Source organism: Gymnodraco acuticeps, unplaced genomic scaffold (assembly GCF_902827175.1).
Source record: "Gymnodraco acuticeps unplaced genomic scaffold, fGymAcu1.1, whole genome shotgun sequence".
Classification (NCBI taxonomy): Eukaryota; Metazoa; Chordata; class Actinopteri; order Perciformes; family Bathydraconidae; genus Gymnodraco; species Gymnodraco acuticeps.
This window is the reverse complement of record NW_022990270.1, coordinates 119,417-136,611: the sequence shown is the minus strand read 5'-3', so window position 1 is coordinate 136,611 and position 17,195 is coordinate 119,417. Positions and strand designations below refer to the sequence as shown.

The 17,195-nt window shown below is 39.9% G+C and overlaps 1 protein-coding gene across 1 annotated transcript in view; it reads right to left on the bottom strand.

Annotated features, from left to right (window-relative positions):
- adcy7 (adenylate cyclase 7) overlaps positions 1-17,195 on the bottom strand; it is a 59,311-nt gene that overhangs the window by 3,977 nt on the left and 38,139 nt on the right. The window contains 11 exon segments of the mRNA XM_034220774.1: positions 1,076-1,183; positions 3,764-3,910; positions 4,927-5,085; positions 8,150-8,255; positions 8,866-9,062; positions 9,549-9,644; positions 11,172-11,309; positions 12,917-13,001; positions 13,241-13,338; positions 13,447-13,516; positions 15,392-15,469. Coding sequence (XP_034076665.1) covers positions 1,076-1,183; positions 3,764-3,910; positions 4,927-5,085; positions 8,150-8,255; positions 8,866-9,062; positions 9,549-9,644; positions 11,172-11,309; positions 12,917-13,001; positions 13,241-13,338; positions 13,447-13,516; positions 15,392-15,469 — 1,282 coding nt within the window.

Genomic DNA, 17,195 nt, shown 5'->3' with positions numbered 1-17,195 from the left:
GGGTAGTATATTACCCACATTTCATTAGTAATGCGTTACATTACTTCGTTACAGCAAAAAGTAATACATTACTGTAACTTTTGTAACGTGTTACACCCAACACTGCTTGTGAGTGTTGGCAGCTCATCCCTTAAAGCAGAAGCCTCAGATTGATTATCATAAGGAGAAATAGGAAGGGTGTATTTCAAGCTTGTTATGTAAATAAGTCATTGGACGTTTTTCTTATCAACTCAGATATGTTAGTAAATGTTTCCAACTTTAATTGACTGAATTTATTTGAAAAGTGGACTTATTAACACATGAGTACTACTGTGTAATATATTGTTACATTTATAGTTAAGAAGTACAATATAAGACAAGCACAAGTTTCATGTGTGTTTCATGTCCATTATACTTTTTGAATTTGCTGAGGGCCGATTCAAAATGGTCCGCAGGCCGCATTTGGCACCCGGGCCGTAGTTTGAACACCCCAAATGAAACAGAAGGAGTGAAGCAATTGTTTGAGCGTTTCAAAGTATTTATCTTCCCGTATTTAGCCCCTCTGCCTATAGCCGTAACACTGTGACTGATCCCAGATGTGAGCGGTTTATGTTCAATGAAGGAGTCTTTCTCGATAGTGTCCACAACAGACATGAGATTCATTTAATTCATTTAAAAAAGTTTAATTGTTTAAGCATCTCCTCCAAGTTTTTTTTTTGAGACTGACCATGGTATAAAACTAATGATTTTTGAATAACTGTTAATAAAAAATATTAGTGACAATCCAAAGCAGTATAGTAGATAATAATAATAGAGTATTCTTTCAGGTACCCAAAGAGACTTTACAGGGTAACATGTATATTATTCAAGTCAGTTGGTTGGTGGATTTTATTTATAGCAAATATATAATTATTTAGTGTCATTATTTCAGTTAATTCAAGTTAATTTCTTTATATTGGGCATTCATGATTTGGGTATATGTTTGTTTTTTTCAAGGCAAGCAGCAGGAAAACAGAGAGTCAAACCTATTCAACATCTTCAATACAACCGCTTCAAGATGTATCATTTTTTATGTTCTTCATTGGTTTTTATTTACCTGATTGTTCTCGTGCCCGGGCGTCCCGCTGAGCCCGGCGGCGGCCATGTACGTGCTGCCGATCGTCTTGATCTTCTCCACCCCGCTGAACTTGGGCTTGGACAGCAGCTGGTGGAGGAAAGCATGAAGAGGGATGTGAGTTTGTTTCTGCTGCAGTCAAGGATTCAAGGCTTTCATCAGTCATACGTACATAGCTACAGTGTAGTTATGTCAATGGAAACCTTAGGTCACAGGCTCCTCCAACAGTGCAACACGTTAAAACAGATCAAATAGTGCAAGTAAATACAAATACAATATAATATAGTAGTGTGACTCTGGTTAGTTAATACTCATCAAAAACTAACCAACAAAACGCACCCACCGTTACGAACCTTGGTATTAAAATGGACCGTGAACTCAAACTTGAGAGTCAGATTAAGTCGGTGGTAAAAACGAGCTTTTATCACCTGAGGCAGCTAGCCAAAGTAAAACCTTTTCTCTCCAGACAGCAGTTTGAGACAGTAATCCATGCCTTTGTCACCACCCGGCTGGACTACTGTAACTCTCTCTACATGGGGGTCAGTGGGTCCTCCCTCGCACGACTGCATCGGGTGCAAAATGCCGCAGCAAGGCTCTTAACTGGCACACGGAAGTATGACCACATTTCCCCTGTTTTAGCTTCTCTCCACTGGCTGCCAATTTATTTTAGGATCCATTTTTAAATTATTTTATTGACTTTTAAATCCCTAAATGGCATGACCCCACCATACCTTGCTGAGCTGCTACAGCATTACACGCCGAACCGCCCTCTCGGGTCAGCGGACCAACTGTTCCTGAATGTGCCTAAAACCAGGTCAAAGCTCAGAGGGGACCGTTGCTTCTCTGTAGCGGCTCCCACACTGTGGAACGCTCTGCCCCTGGAGATCAGACAGGCCTCCACACTGCCTGCTTTTAAATCGCTTCTTAAAACCCACCTCTTCTCCTTAGCGTTTTAACATTTGGCGTTTCAACATCTTTCAGAGTGTTGCTTTTTTGCATTTAAATTGTTTTTTTGTTTTTACTTGTACTTGTTTTATGGTGTGTGAGCTGAGCTGTGTTACTTTTTTGTATGCTTTGTTTTATCTATTTGCCTGTACAGCACTTTGGTCTGGAGGTTTAAAGTACTTTATAAATAAAGTTGTATTGTATTGTAAAAGAAAAGCAAACTGATAATGACTTTTTAACGTGGCTATAATACATTTGGCTGCTGCCCAGTTCACAGCATCACATTGCGTAACTTGCATTTACATCTACTGTAGGTAAGACACTGACTACGGATAAGTGCATCATACAACTACACTTGAAACCCCCCTTTTAACACTGTACGTGCATAGGCAGAGTTACGATATCAGATTAGGGCATTAAAACCATCCCTGTATCACAGAGTGTAAAGGAAGATGGGTGGAACTGCTGAACTTGGGCTTGGACAGCAGCTGGTGGCGGAAAGCATGAAGAGGGATGTGAGTGTGTTTGTGCTGCTGTGTGACTTTGGTTAGTTAATACTCATCAAAAACTACAAATCAAACGATCTGGAGCACTAATGGCACATTTCCACTACAGCGCGGTTTAAGCGTGCCGTGCCTGGCCCGTTTTTGGTTGCGTTTCCACTAGGGGTAGTTCTGGCTAGCGGGTACTTTTTCTGGCTCTCCAAAATGGTGGTTCTTTCCGGGCCAACAACCGGGCTGAGTATGCTAAACTGGTGAGAGAATCGCTGGCAACTACAACAAAATGAACATATTTGACCGTGATTAAATTGTAATACACATTTCAAAATGATGCCGAAGTAACAACATACTGATACCGGTTAGTAAAAAACCATGAATTAATGCTTTGACAAGTCTGCAGACAGATGGCAGCAAAAAACTTTTTAAAATGCGTGTTTACTGAATGGAGATCGGCTAAGCTAACGTTGTATATGCGCCGACCGTCCACACTCACAACAACGGCCTATACAGACATAAATAAACCAGCGACTGTATTCGCCATGACACAGGCAGTCTGTGGTTTGTACTTGTTTAACTTTTGTCTAGTTTCTGAACAGATATGAGGAGCTGTGAGCTCCGAGGGCTGACGGCTGATGTTGGTTTTGTGGTTCACATTGAAGATGAAGTCACGGCTCCGCCTACACTGCGTTACTATAGATACTACCCCAGTTCCTAAACCGTAATGGAAACGCAGCATAAAGTGAGCCTGGCCCACCAAGGCCTAACTATACCGTACTAAGCCGAGTGAGGCCCTGCAGTGGAAAAGCGCCATTAGAGACCATCAACTTTAGTGGTGTGTAAGGGGTTAAATTAAGCCGGGGCTCAGACCAGCCTCTCACCGTTTAAACAATGCAAATGTTTACAATTAGCTTTTAATGCTATGCTCATTGAAAGCACCGCTGCATTCAAACACATCACATCACGTGAAGCCTGTAGTTTATCCTTTCGCCTGTATCTACTTGTCTTTCATCCTTTCTTTATAACTAATGCTGTTGATGTATTGTGATTTCAAAAAGGTGTCTATTATCATCTGGCCAGGCAACAGCTGGAAATTAGTCATGTCGGCTAAAGCTTCCCTATTTACTGTTGTTTGTGACAGTTGATCAATGGGGACTGTCCACGACACTAAACTAATAAACTGTGTCACAGAGTGTAAATGAAGAGGGATGTGTTTGTGGCTCCTGACCTCATCGAAGTCAGCGATGATCTCGTTGAGCAGCCTCAGGCACTCCAGGCCTTCTTTGTTGATGTCGCACTCGGTGTAAAACTCTTTGAAATCCGGCACCGAGGCGAACATCACACACACGCAGTCATAGGACTTATAGTAGAGGTCCTGTCGGGGGAAACGCACAAAAAGCACAGTTCATATTTGTACTATCACAAGAATATTGTTATTACCAATAAATTACTTGTGGCAAGAACATACATCTAAGTGAACAACAGGCTTATTGTTTTAAGAATTTCCTCCAAGTTTTATGTCGTTTTTTTTATGTATGCACTATTTTCTTTATCCACGATTGAGAATGTGAGGCTTAGATGTAACTTTTAAGACAGGCCTCTCTTAACTGCTGATACATGTGATAATATAAGGACTATTTACAGTTTATATATGCCTCTCCTCCAAGTTATACTTGATGTAAAATATATTATGCTTAAAAACATGTGTTTTTATTTGTATTCCCCAGGGGGAGGCTGGGAATGACTTCAATTAAAGTTTTTTGTATACAAACTTCCCTTAATTTATTCTAGAAGTACTGACAACTTACAATTGTAGGCTAAGATAAGAATACTTTGAATTCATCCCAAACAAATGAGTTCATAATTTGAATTAAGGAATCTAAACGAACCTCACACACACACAGTGATAATTGTATGGTTGTATAAGATGTTGCTTTCCTAATGTGCACAGTGTTGTGTAAGGGGAACCTGTGAGTAAAGATGACTGACATTATAGTTACCTGCATTTATATCAAAGCTAACAGTTAACACTGAACAGAAGTGAAGCTTTTGCCTTATTTTAGAAGTTACACAACATTTCAAGACACCTAGGCAGAACACAGAATGCATTTCTCTTTGGTGAATCAATTGTGAAAATATCTGCCTCTTGTAAAAACATAAAATATATACTGAACTATACATTAATCAGTTATTGCCTAAAGAAGAAGTGAGGAATATCATATTTCTGTTTAAATGTCACTTAGACAGCGGCCAGCCCACCGAGGTAAATTGATGCTGATACATCATGGTTATTTAGTGGGCAACTAATCATAATATAACATGAATTGTAATTGACTGGTTACTCATTCATTGCTTATCATATATTCCTCATAACACCATCCTCCCCCTCACCTCGTTCTTCTTGTTCTCGCCGACGAACAGCGCAGCGACGTGTGCCGGCAGCACGTTCTCCAGCAGCAGGCGGTTCAGGTTCTCCCGGGTCTCGATCTCGTCCTGCTCCGTGCGGTTCTTGTACTTCAGCAGGAAGTCCTGCCGGAAGCACGACTCGTTCTAGCAGAAGAAACACAGCGAGAGAATAATGAAGGAAGCCCCAAACCGTTTTAATTCTGATTTTCCTGGTTTCTTCGTATATTTCCAGAAGGTTATCAGCGTACAAACACTCTTCACCTCATGAAGCCCCGCCCCTTTCCCCCGCCTAAGGTTTAACCCAGGGGTGCCCAACCAGTCGATCGCGATCGACCGGTCGATCGCGAGGAGATTCCCAGTCGATCGCGAGATGTGTCTAAAAATAGAACAACAACATTCTGTTTTATCGTTAATGTCCTGTAACATAATATTCCTGTGCCAGAATAATGCACTTGAACGCATCAAAGCTTTGTGATTGGCCGGCGTGACCCCATGTGTCGGGGCGTGGCTGGTGGGCAGTGGGCACTATAATTTCGCTGACGTTGTTGTCCGACCGTGTCAACAGGAGTGACAGTCCGCACACACACAAGACCGCAATTATGGCAGAAGCAAAAAAGCCAAAAATATATCATTTTCACTCCGAGTGGGAGGATGATTATTTTTGTATCTATTCCAATTCAAAGTCTATCTGTCTCATCTGCAATGCGAGCGTGGCTTTATCGAAGAAGGGTAATTTAGGAGCGGCATTTCAAAACAGTGCACAAACGCTACGAGACGGAATTCCCTCCTAATTCTGCCCTACGCTCCAAAAGGGGAGGGGCCTGAGAGCACAGCTAAATGCACAGCAGTCCATTTTCACCAGGCCCAACAACAAGAGCAAGGCTTCTACCAGAGCATCTTATCGTGTCAGTCACGTTCTTGCGAAACACATGAAGTCTTTCAAAGACGGCGAAGTTGTGAAAGAAGCATTCCTGGAGGCTGCGATGCGCTTTTTGGGGGACAGTAAAAATAACAGTAGCATTTCAACAGGTTTTTGATATGATAAAAACTCAAGTTAGATACCGTTATTAATCAGCTGTAAGTTTTAGTTTGTTTGAACTTATTCATTATAATTATTGTACAAAATGGTATAAGAATGCAAACATTAAGATCTGTTCTGTTTAAATTGATTATAGTCTATTATCAATTCAGGTTAAGAAACTAGTGTTGCGTGCATCCTATTTTAAAGGCATTTATTTTTATATTCAACAAAAAAATGGTTTGATTCTATTAATGTTGCTTCTTGAAAACATTACCCACTGTAGTGACGTGTGAATAAACTCCAACTCTGTATCAACAACACTGTTGTGTAACTTCAGTTAAATACTTGTATGTGTGTAGATTAGAAAGAGGTAAGATAAAGGATCTGCAGTATTTTATGAAGTATTCATCGTACAAAGGTCAGTTTTATACAAGTAGAAGTGTGTATTTACCTGGTAGTAGGCTCAGTAATGGCTACGACTCTCTATTTGGACTGGTAGATCTCGGCAGACTGGCAACTTTAAAAGTAGCTCTCGGTTCAAAAAAGGTTGGGCACCCCTGGTTTAACCGCTCATGCATGCATTGTTGACGCGCTCCTCACAACTCCAAACACCGCTGTAAATTCTTAAATATACAGTTTTTTGATGAAGTAATCATGTAGTGGTAATCTGAATGAGTTAGTTTATCACCTGATAAAGTATTATAACTTAATAACAGTTCATTTAAAAGCGTAAAAACGGTTTATTTGGCAAGTAAAGGTTGATAAAGCTGGCGATGCTATGCAAAGCAGTCGCAATTAAGGCTGAACCGCAAGTACACGTAATACGCATGTGAAGGTGAATATAAGCAATATAAATACATTTGTAAAAGGCCTTGAAATATCTTGTTAGGAGATTAATTACACATTAAAATGTTTGGGATGTGGGGGATGAAATTGGGCTGTCGAAAAATACACTTCATTCATAACGTCAAATTCTACATCCGCCTTTGAAGGCTGTGAAACCTTTTTTTATTTGGCATGTCTATTCATTGCCTAAATAAAAAAAATGTATGAGATGAAAAAGTGCTTTCTTCCCCGCTTGTGGCACACAAAGAGAGACGCACAATGACGAGTTATATTCAATAAAGAAAGTTCATTTAATACAAATAAAAAAATCACTTCATTCAAATTAAAGGTTTCGTTCGGAGGATTTCTGCTTTTTAGGGTGATGACCTTATAAAATATGCCTCAAAAGAAGCTGTGAAGTAAAAAGAAAATACATCCGGTACAGTGATAAGTCATATTATAATAATACTGTTTTTCATCAATATATTATAGGTCTCAGATATATACAGAGCCTGTCTCTGATTGGCTGAAACACCAAACAGATCATTGCAGCATTACCCATAATCCCCTCTGTTTCCAAAGTGCTGCTTCTCTGTCTGTCACTTTAGATGAAAACAAGGAGCCCCTCCCCACGCCCCTCTGAGAGACATTTGGTTACAAAGAACTCAATGGTGCTCTAGGAGGAGATTCAGGTGATAAGGGGGGGGGGTTACCTTGGTTGCTGATTGGCTAATGGTTACTCAAGACAACACATCGTTATGACATCATAAAGTGGCCAAAATCTGATCAGCTCATTTTCAGACAGGTTTTTATAGAAATGGATCAAAAAGAGAGAGAATCTTTGTTCCTGAAACTTTCAGAGTCTCTTTCTACAGAGGGGACACATGTTGATGAAGAAGAGACATGAAGAAGAGGGGACACATGTTGATGTAGAAGAAACATGAAGAAGAGGGGACACATGTTGATGTGGAAGAGACATGAAGAAGAGAGGACACATGCTGATGTAGAAGAGACATGAAGAAGAGGGGACACATGTTGATGTAGAAGAAACATGAAGAAGAGGGGACACATGTTGATGTGGAAGAGACATGAAGAAGAGGGGACACATGTTGATGTAGAAGAGACATGAAGAAGAGGGGACACATGTTGATGTAGAAGAGACATGAAGAAGAGGGGACACATGTTGATGTGGAAGAGACATGAAGAAGAGGGGACACATGTTGATGTGGAAGAGACATGAAGAAGAGGGGACACATGATGATGTAGAAGAGACATGAAGAAGAGGGGACACATGTTGATGTGGAAGAGACATGAAGAAGTGGATGTTGCATAATAGAGGACCTCTAAGGTGAAAGCTGTTACCTGCTGGGAGATGATGAGCATGGTGACCAGGAACAGAGTGATGTAGATGCAGCTCATCACCTGAGGGTGCTTCACCAGACCCAGCCAAATCAGGACGCAGTGATCGCTGGAAAGCACAACAATCATGACTTCATTCACGCTTTTTATTCATGTTTATTCTGGGATTATGCTGCAAAAACTGTCAGGTCTTCTAAAAGACTTTCAAACCCACTTTTATAGTCTTCTTTTGTGGTGTTTCTTTCTTGTTGTCCTCTCTGAGTTTAATGTGTTTAGTTGTTGTTGTGTTTTTTTAAAACGTGTATTAAAGGTTCTGTTTTTATGTAAAAGCACTTTGTTATTCTTACATTTTTAAATATTATATTGTATAAACACATTTAAATTATAACTCTTAATAAAAATGGTAAAATATAATATATGGACATATTTACATAAGCAAAGAAACTCAAAATTCTCTAATATTATATATTTTATTTCTCCTTTAGGGTCTGCTCCACGTCTCCAACAAACAAAAAGGACTTTAAAATAGTTCCAATTATTAAAATATGAGTGATAGTGTAGATAAAATGCCTGTGCTTCGAATCAGGCATTTTTTAAGGATTTCATCTGAAATTCAAGCCTTTTCCACGTTTTAAATGTGGCATCTTCCTCTCGCTCAGGACTTTGAACGTTGTCCTTTCTGAGCTGCTCTCTCTTGTCTTCGCTCCCTGTAATCCCACCTGCTGCAGTTCCAGCTGCCGCTCTCCTGGGCGTGCAGGAAGCGCCCGTAGTCCACAAAGAGCTCCCTGTTGGTGCTGAGGATGATGATGTAGTACGCCGTGGAGGCCAGGGTGAGGAAGAGCACTTTGAGCTCGAAGCTCACGCGGAGGAAGACTCCACAGGCGATGAGCGAGAGGATGCAGCAGTACACCGAGTACTGAGGAGAGAGAGGGGGAGAGGGGGAGGGGGAGAGGGGGGGGAGGGGGGAGAGGGGGGGAGGGGGAGAGAGTCAGGATACGGGAGCAACAGATCTATAAGGTCTTTAAAAAACACTAACGAATAAGCAGGAGAACAACAGGAACAATTGTAATAAATACAAAAATAGATAAATATCTCTGTTATTCAATTAATTTGAAAGAAAAAGCAGGATACAAATATCAATAAAAAGAAATATATATTAATAACACAATTGTATGTAACAAGCAGGGATAAGTAAAGTCTTCCGGGTTTTTAATAACAAAATTATTTTCAAATAATTATTCAATTTCTTTGTGAACACATTGGGTATACAGATTTATTTATATAAAGTATATATTTGTTGTTCATTTTCTCATCACTGTCCGTTCTTAAATTAAACACATCTAATCCAGCCTGACATGAAACTATGTCATTATTGCCCACGGTTAACAGAGCCATCACTCACAGGCAGGTAGAAGAACCCCATCTCTGATCCCTGCTCCTGGGAGTCGTTGGTGGGACGCAGCTCGTCCATTTCAGAGACTGGTGTCGGGACGAAGCACTGCGAGGGAGGAAAGAGACGTGAGAGACAGAAAGCTCCGGACAGAAGGCTTTGAAGAGTTTGGCAGACAGAAATAGCTATAAGGACCTCTTTAGGACTCAACATGTGAGCAGGTGGAAGGTTATTAAAGGTCACCTATTATGCAAAATCCTCTTCTTCATGTCTCTTCTACATCAACATGTGTCACCTCTTCTTCATGTCTCTTCTACATCAACATGTGTCCCCTCTTCTTCACGTCTCTTCTACATCAACATGTGTCCCCTCTTCTTCATGTCTCTTCTACATCAACATGTGTCCCCTCTTCTTCATGTCTCTTCTACATCAACATGTGTCCCCTCTTCTTCATGTCTCTTCTACATCAACATGTGTCCCCTCTTCTTCATGTCTCTTCTACATCAACATGTGTCCCCTCTTCTTCATGTCTCTTCTACATCAGCATGTGTCCCCTCTTCTTCATGTCTCTCTACATCAACATGTGTCCCCTCTTCTTCATGTCTCTTCTACATCAACATGTGTCCCCTCTTCTTCATGTCTCTCTACATCAACATGTGTCCCCTCTTCTTCATGTCTCTCTACATCAACATGTGTCCCCTCTTCTTCATGTCTCTTCTACATCAACATGTGTCCCCTCTTCTTCATGTCTCTTCTACATCAACATGTGTCCCCTCTTCTTCATGTCTCTTCTACATCAACATGTGTCCCCTCTTCTTCATGTCTCTTCTACATCAACATGTGTCCCCTCTTCTTCATGTCTCTTCTACATCAACATGTGTCCCCTCTGTGGAAAGAGACTCTGAAAGTTTCAGGAACAAAGATTCTCTCTCTTTTTGTCCTGATCCATTTCTATAAAAACCTGTCTGAAAATGAGCTGATCAGATTTTGGCCACTTGATGATGTCATAACGATGTGTTGGCTTGTGTAACCATTAGCCAATCACCACCAAGGTAACCCCCCCCCCCCCTTATCACCTGCATCTCCTCCTAGAGCACCATTGTGTTCTTTGTAACCTAATCTCTCTCAGAGGGGCGTGGGGAGGGGCTCCTTATTTTCATCTAAAGTAACAGACAGAGAATCAGCACTTTGGAAACAGGGCTGAAACAGAGGGGATTATGGGTAATGCTGCAATGATCTGTTTGGTGTTTGGAGCCAAACACTTCAGAGACATGTTTTATATATATCTGAGACCTGTAATATATTGATGAAAAACAGTATAATATGACCTTTAAGGAGATTTACCCAAGAAATGCCCACATTTTGAGGTATTTAGTTTGAATGTTTTGATTTTATTCTACTTACTTCTTCCGTTCCACTACATTACTGTTATTTGAGAGTTGAGATACCATACATCCAGCTACAGTAAAGTAAAACAGTAAAATGCTGCCTATATGCTTCAGTAGTACTAATTAAAATGTGTTGTGAGCAGACAGTATCAAACAATACTTTTCATGTAAATATAAAAAGAGATGTGTGGGGTAATTTTCAAGAGGCATTAATTTCACACTTTACGTTGAGATGTTCTTGTCTTACCAGGTTGAATACTGCCAGGATGACGATGACCGCAGTGGTGATGGTGGCCAGAGGGAGGCGCACACACGGCCGCTTCACCACCGCCTCGGACACGGCGGGCAGCCACTGGCACTGAGACAGCTTCTCTGGGAACAGGCTCTGCAAGAGACGAGAGGAAACATGTTTGAGGCGCACGTGGCTTTCACACAGTCATCCATCTCCAGACATCATGTGTGAGTGAGTAATGGGCGGCTATTTCCAGAGAGAGAATCTGTCTGACAGGAAACAAAGGGTCAGGTGTCGGGAGGTCGGATATAGAGAGTCGAGTCGCTTCAATTACGTGTTTTACATTCTCACACCGGCTAAATCTGGCTCTGCAGTGTGTACACATCAAACATGACCTTTTCACCCCGTCTTTATTTAACTGGGACTGGCCTTTTGTAGTAGAGTTATTGACTTATGATGCTAAGGATACAACGCAGGGGTGTAAAGTAACATTTACTCAAGTAACATAAGTACAATCTTGAGGTACTTATGCTACTGTGTACTTCTACTCCACTACAGTTCAGAGGTAAATGGTGTACTTGTACTCCACTACCTTCAGTTACTTCACAGATGTGGATGAATGATGTGAAATATAATCATACTTTAGTTCCACCTGGAGTAAATTCACAAGCTACCCTGCAGTATACAAAGTCATTCAAACTAGCTGCACCTTTACCAGCTTTGAGAACACTTTCATGATCAATCATTATAAAACACATCATATATATTATTCTGAAATGGACCAATCTGCACAATGACTACTTTTACTGTCGCTACTTTCACTATATTTTGATGAGAATACTTTTGTACGTTTACTTGAGTAACATTTTGAATGCAGGACTTTTACTGTAACAGAGTATTCCTACACTCTGGTACTTCTACTTTTACTCCAGTATCAAACTTGTACTTAAGTAGAGCACTTGAGTAAATGTAATTTGTGACTTTACACCTCTGCTGAAAAGCATATATACCAAATTGAGCTTTAAAAAGCTACATACGAGGAAGTAGAATACATATATAAACAAAAACAAAAAGTAACACATTTTAATAAAAAATTTAATTAAGAGCATGGCGTTTCAAATAATTGGGTTCTAAAAAAAAATCTGAAGAATATGTAAGTTTTTCTCTTTCAATGTCCTTTAAATAAAAAAAAGGGATAGAAGATGTTGTGCAGATTCAATGTTCACAGCTCGACCTCGGAAACATCCGATCCCTAACAATGTGAGAAGAAGCACAAGGTTACGGTCTGCTCTGGAGTTTGCTCTCGTGAAACACCCGTCTTCTCTCTAAAAACCTCATCTGTACATTGCGTGTTTGATAAGCACAAATAAAAGAGGAAGCTGGAGAGAGGCTATGGACAGACGGCGAATTAAATGACATCCTTCCTGAAAGCTATTCATCGTGAGTGGCCTTCACAAAACAGAAATACAGAACGAATTTCACATCGAATTTTCTCAAGCACGAGGAAATGGAATTCCTTAATACCACTTTAGGGATAAACACTTAACAGTAATGCTGCAGTTCAGGGCCAGCATTACAAAGTGGGATTTTTTATGGACACAAAAAAACTCCTTTACTCGACCTGCATCCAGAGGTTGTTTGATGACAGGATGCTTCTACTTTCTACAGACCTCCATGCTACCTGCCTGGGAATAAGTGCCTAAAAATAACCCTAAACTCCCCTGAAATCATGTAAATGTAAGTCTTAATAACACACTGACCTGGAAGTGACCTGCGAAACAGATGGCCAGGGTCAGCAGCAGCACGCACACCAGGACCCCGAACGACGTGCCCAACATCTGTCGACTGGGGAGAGGAAAACCAGTGTGTACAAATAAATATCTCCTTTTGATTTGAGTGGAATGAGTGGTGCAGGAATGAGTCCTAAAACCCACAAATGGGTTAGCATTCAAGCCTTTTCTCTGGGACACATGTTTATGTATAAAGGATATGAACAAGTGGATTTTGCATAATAGGTGACCTTTAAACTGCTGACAACTTGGTTATTTATGAGATTAAAAAGAGGGAAATGTAGTCATACTCACTCCTTTGTGACAAACAACTGAACCAAGAAGATGCAGAGGAAGATGACGGTGGCACAGCCGACGTAATGTTTGAACATCGGCAGGTCCAGGGCTCGGTACTTTGAAGAGGAAACACAGACGCAGAACTTCTAGTTCAACACCAGGATGCCTCAATGGAGATACTGATATAGATACATCTCAATATGAAATCATGCTTTTAAACCAACCTGTTTCTCCAGGTCTTTCTTTGGAAACCACAGAGCTAAACTGCCACTTTCTTCAGTCTTAGACCACTGCCTGAGAGAGGAGGAAGGAAGGAAGGAAGGAAGGAAGGAAGGAAGGAAGGAAGGAAGGAAGGAAGGAAGGAAGGAAGGAAGGGACAACTTTAGGAGGCATAATTGAATAAATACAGCAAGTGTTGAAGCATTATCTTGATATCAATATGTGTTACAAGACAGTGTTTATGCTACCAAGACTAAGTCACACCACTAGCATGGATGAAAAGTAATAATTGTTGTCAATACATTAATTGTATTTAGTTAAAGTTTAGAGCTTTGAGACAAATGTTACCGATAAAAACACACTGGTGGTGTCATGCTTAAGTTATGAAGTTGAGGGAAATCATCAGTAATACCTCAAGTTACCTGGTTTATCAATAGAGTGCATCTTTCTTGAATACATAAACCCATATAAAGACAGTTATAGTTGTTGTTGCCCTTCAAAGTGAAACTTAACCCAGACCAAGAACAAATCTATGGAAAAATTATTTTGTTGCATTTTCTTATCAAATAAACACAAACAATTTTTATTTTTTGACTGACCACACAGTTTTGTTTTTACGAGCCTCTACCAAATGGTCGAGCTGGCCTTCTATGGTAAAAGTACATTTTCAACAATCATCATATACAGTACAGTATGTGTATGCATCAAACTCAAATTAAACACAAACTCAAATACATTTGTTTCTTGTATGGAAAATGAGCAATATATACAACCAGATATATTCATAAAAGATAATAAATTACAATTGTAAAAAAAAAAAAATGGAAAAAAGTAATGTAAAGTTTTTCATGATAAAAAAAAGACTTGCTCATCGTACTGTATTTGCTGAATTGGCCTAACAGGAAACCACTGGCCTAACAGCAAATGTCTATATCCTGTGTTGGCCTAACTTGCTCATCTGTGTGCAACTTCGGGCTGAATGCCATGCATGAAAGGTGCTATATTAATTATGATCACTCTTTCACTCTGAGACTCATAAGGCAGTACTAGATTTAGTAATATTACCATAACTCTAGCCATTTATTTACCATATTTTATTGGAAAACATCTCTGAAACTCTGAAAAAGTCATATTGCTAGCTTACCATAAAAGGCCAATTCGACCGATTGGTTGAGCATATTTTCAAAAAAATAATTACACCCATGTTAAAACTTTGTGCATCAAGTTATCTAATTATGTTCAGTCAGTGCCCTGCCACTAACATATGTCAAAAATGATGGTTACCTTACAAAAGCTGACCAACTTCCTCAGTGGAAGCTAGCTGAAGGGCTTTCTGTTCGAACCACAGTGACATCTAGAGGTTGTTTTGTGCATAACATGTCAACCAAAGGGTAGAGCTGGCTGAATCAGATGCAGTTCAACTTAAAGATATCAAGACACAAAATGAGCTCTACCAAATGGTGGTGCTGGCAGTTAAAGGGTTTTAATTATATTGTTGAAGCAGTTTGGGTTAATACTTAATTTGATAAAATAAGTTGTATTTTCTGTTTAAGCTGCACTACAATTGAACTCCATCCTAACAACACTTAGAGAACAAGACACGTTCAGTTTATTTAAAACTCATTCTTACTGCACTGTACAGTCCTCTGTCTTCAGTCGGTTTAACCTGCGGCTATCTTCATGTTTTATGTAATATGTACGTTTTATTTTATTAGCATTTCCAATATTGTGACCCCCTTTGTTGCATGTTGAATGATTTAATTCACTTTTAAGTTCAATATGATTTGTTTTAAGGGTGACTTCACATCATTTGTCCAGGGAATACAGATAAAAACCGCCTCTAGGCATTCACAAAAAAGTGTATCAATGTGCATTGTCTCTGCTAAATAAACTAAAAGTACAACACACGTGCCTGAAATGTGATTTTAGTGGCTGTGAAGGTGGACCTACTTGCTGCTGAGCTCATCGATGGTGGTGGTCATCTCGTTGTGCAGCTCCTCGTCAAACTTGCTCTTCTGGGATTTGTTCCTGCAGCGAAGAGCACAGAGATGGTTAAAGAAAGAAAGTGAAGCACCAGGCGGACGGAGAGACACCAGATCAGGCCATGCAGGTTACTCAGGTCCAGGTTTAGCTGTTGCTTGAAAGGCATTAGTGAAAAAAGATGGGGTTAAATGGAGGGCGTGTGCAGGATGCAGAGGGCTGTGTGTTAGATGATCTCTGAGGGATTCAGCCGGAGTGTGTGTCTGCTCAGAAACCCCCTCCATCAGGAAGGAAGCACTCACACACACGCACAGACCCACAGCAGCCCATTAGGGTTAATAGGGAGCATGTCAGTCCACTAACAGAAGGCAAAGGGTTTCTCTGGAGATCAGCTGTTTCAGAACTGCTCAGGTTAGTGTTCGGACAGCAAGGCTCTCCGGAGAGGCGATAGTTCTCACCCTGAAGGACAAAACTTCCTTTTTAGAGATGTGGGACTCAGAGGAGGATTTGATGCAAGTTTTCTGTTATTTATATGCTCTCTTTTTAAAAGTGGCAATAGACAAAACTTTCCCCTGGCGTTTTCAAGGGACATTATTGACGTACCTAAGAAAATGGATTCATTTATGTTTTCCTCAGAGTCTACTACTAGTGACACATTTTGGGACTTATTCAGACACACAGAATATGCAAGAAAAACATATTAAAAAGTGTTTGGTATTATCCGGTAGTTTACCTACATTTTGCAGTAGCTTGTTGCTCATTTAACTACATTTATATTTGTTATTCAAGTAGTCAAATAACTACTGAAAACTACGAACAATTTTGGGACATCAAAGGAAAATATTTGGGTGTTAACGCCATTTGACAAAACCCACACTCTTTTCTTGAATTATAATTATATTGCAAGTTTAGATATGAACTGTGAACAAGTGGGTATATATATATTTTAAATATACTTTATTGAGGGCAGGGTTAGGGTTAGGGTTAACCCATTTGTATATGAAAAACATTATATTTAGTAACATTTAATTACCTATTTTCCCTTGGTAATCTGATAACAATTAGATGTATTTAGTCATATTATCACTTATAGCTAACCAATCTAAATCCTGATCTAACCATAACATTGAACAATCAAGTTAAAGCGAAAAACGTGTCTATTGCCATTTTAAATATGAAATGAATTAGTCATTTTAGCATCAACTCTCATTAATTTCAAACTGCTTGAATCTTACTGATTGCTGGCGACTAATCTGCACTTTGAAACAATGGTGGAAACTCCAAAAATGTATTAAGATTATGTCAAAGATGACAATCACAAAAGTGGCTTTAGAGCGTGCATCCATTTGTTTTTGTCTTCAGGGGTCACAAGCCAAAGGGTTGAGAACTACTGAGGCCCTGCGGTCCCTGAAGGCCTCACTCACTTATAGCTGCTGAACGGAGCCGAGGGCAAGGAGAACGGTTCCTCTAGAGACTCCTCAAAGCTGTCCCGGAGCCAACAGTGAAACAAAAACACAAATTCATCACAACAGAGCCCAAAAAAAAGAAAAAACTGAAGCTGTGGATTGTATGATTGGATTTTCATAGCAGCTTGAGTAGTTTACCTCCCTATTTTCTGTACCGTTTAGATTGCATTTGGTTATTTTATTTCTACATTACATATAATTATGTAAAAAGATAACTGCTTTGCTGGATTATCATTTGAAGCACGAATATTCTGTTTGAACTAAGATGTGATGTACTTTCCTACCAGATCAACCAGAAAACAATTAAG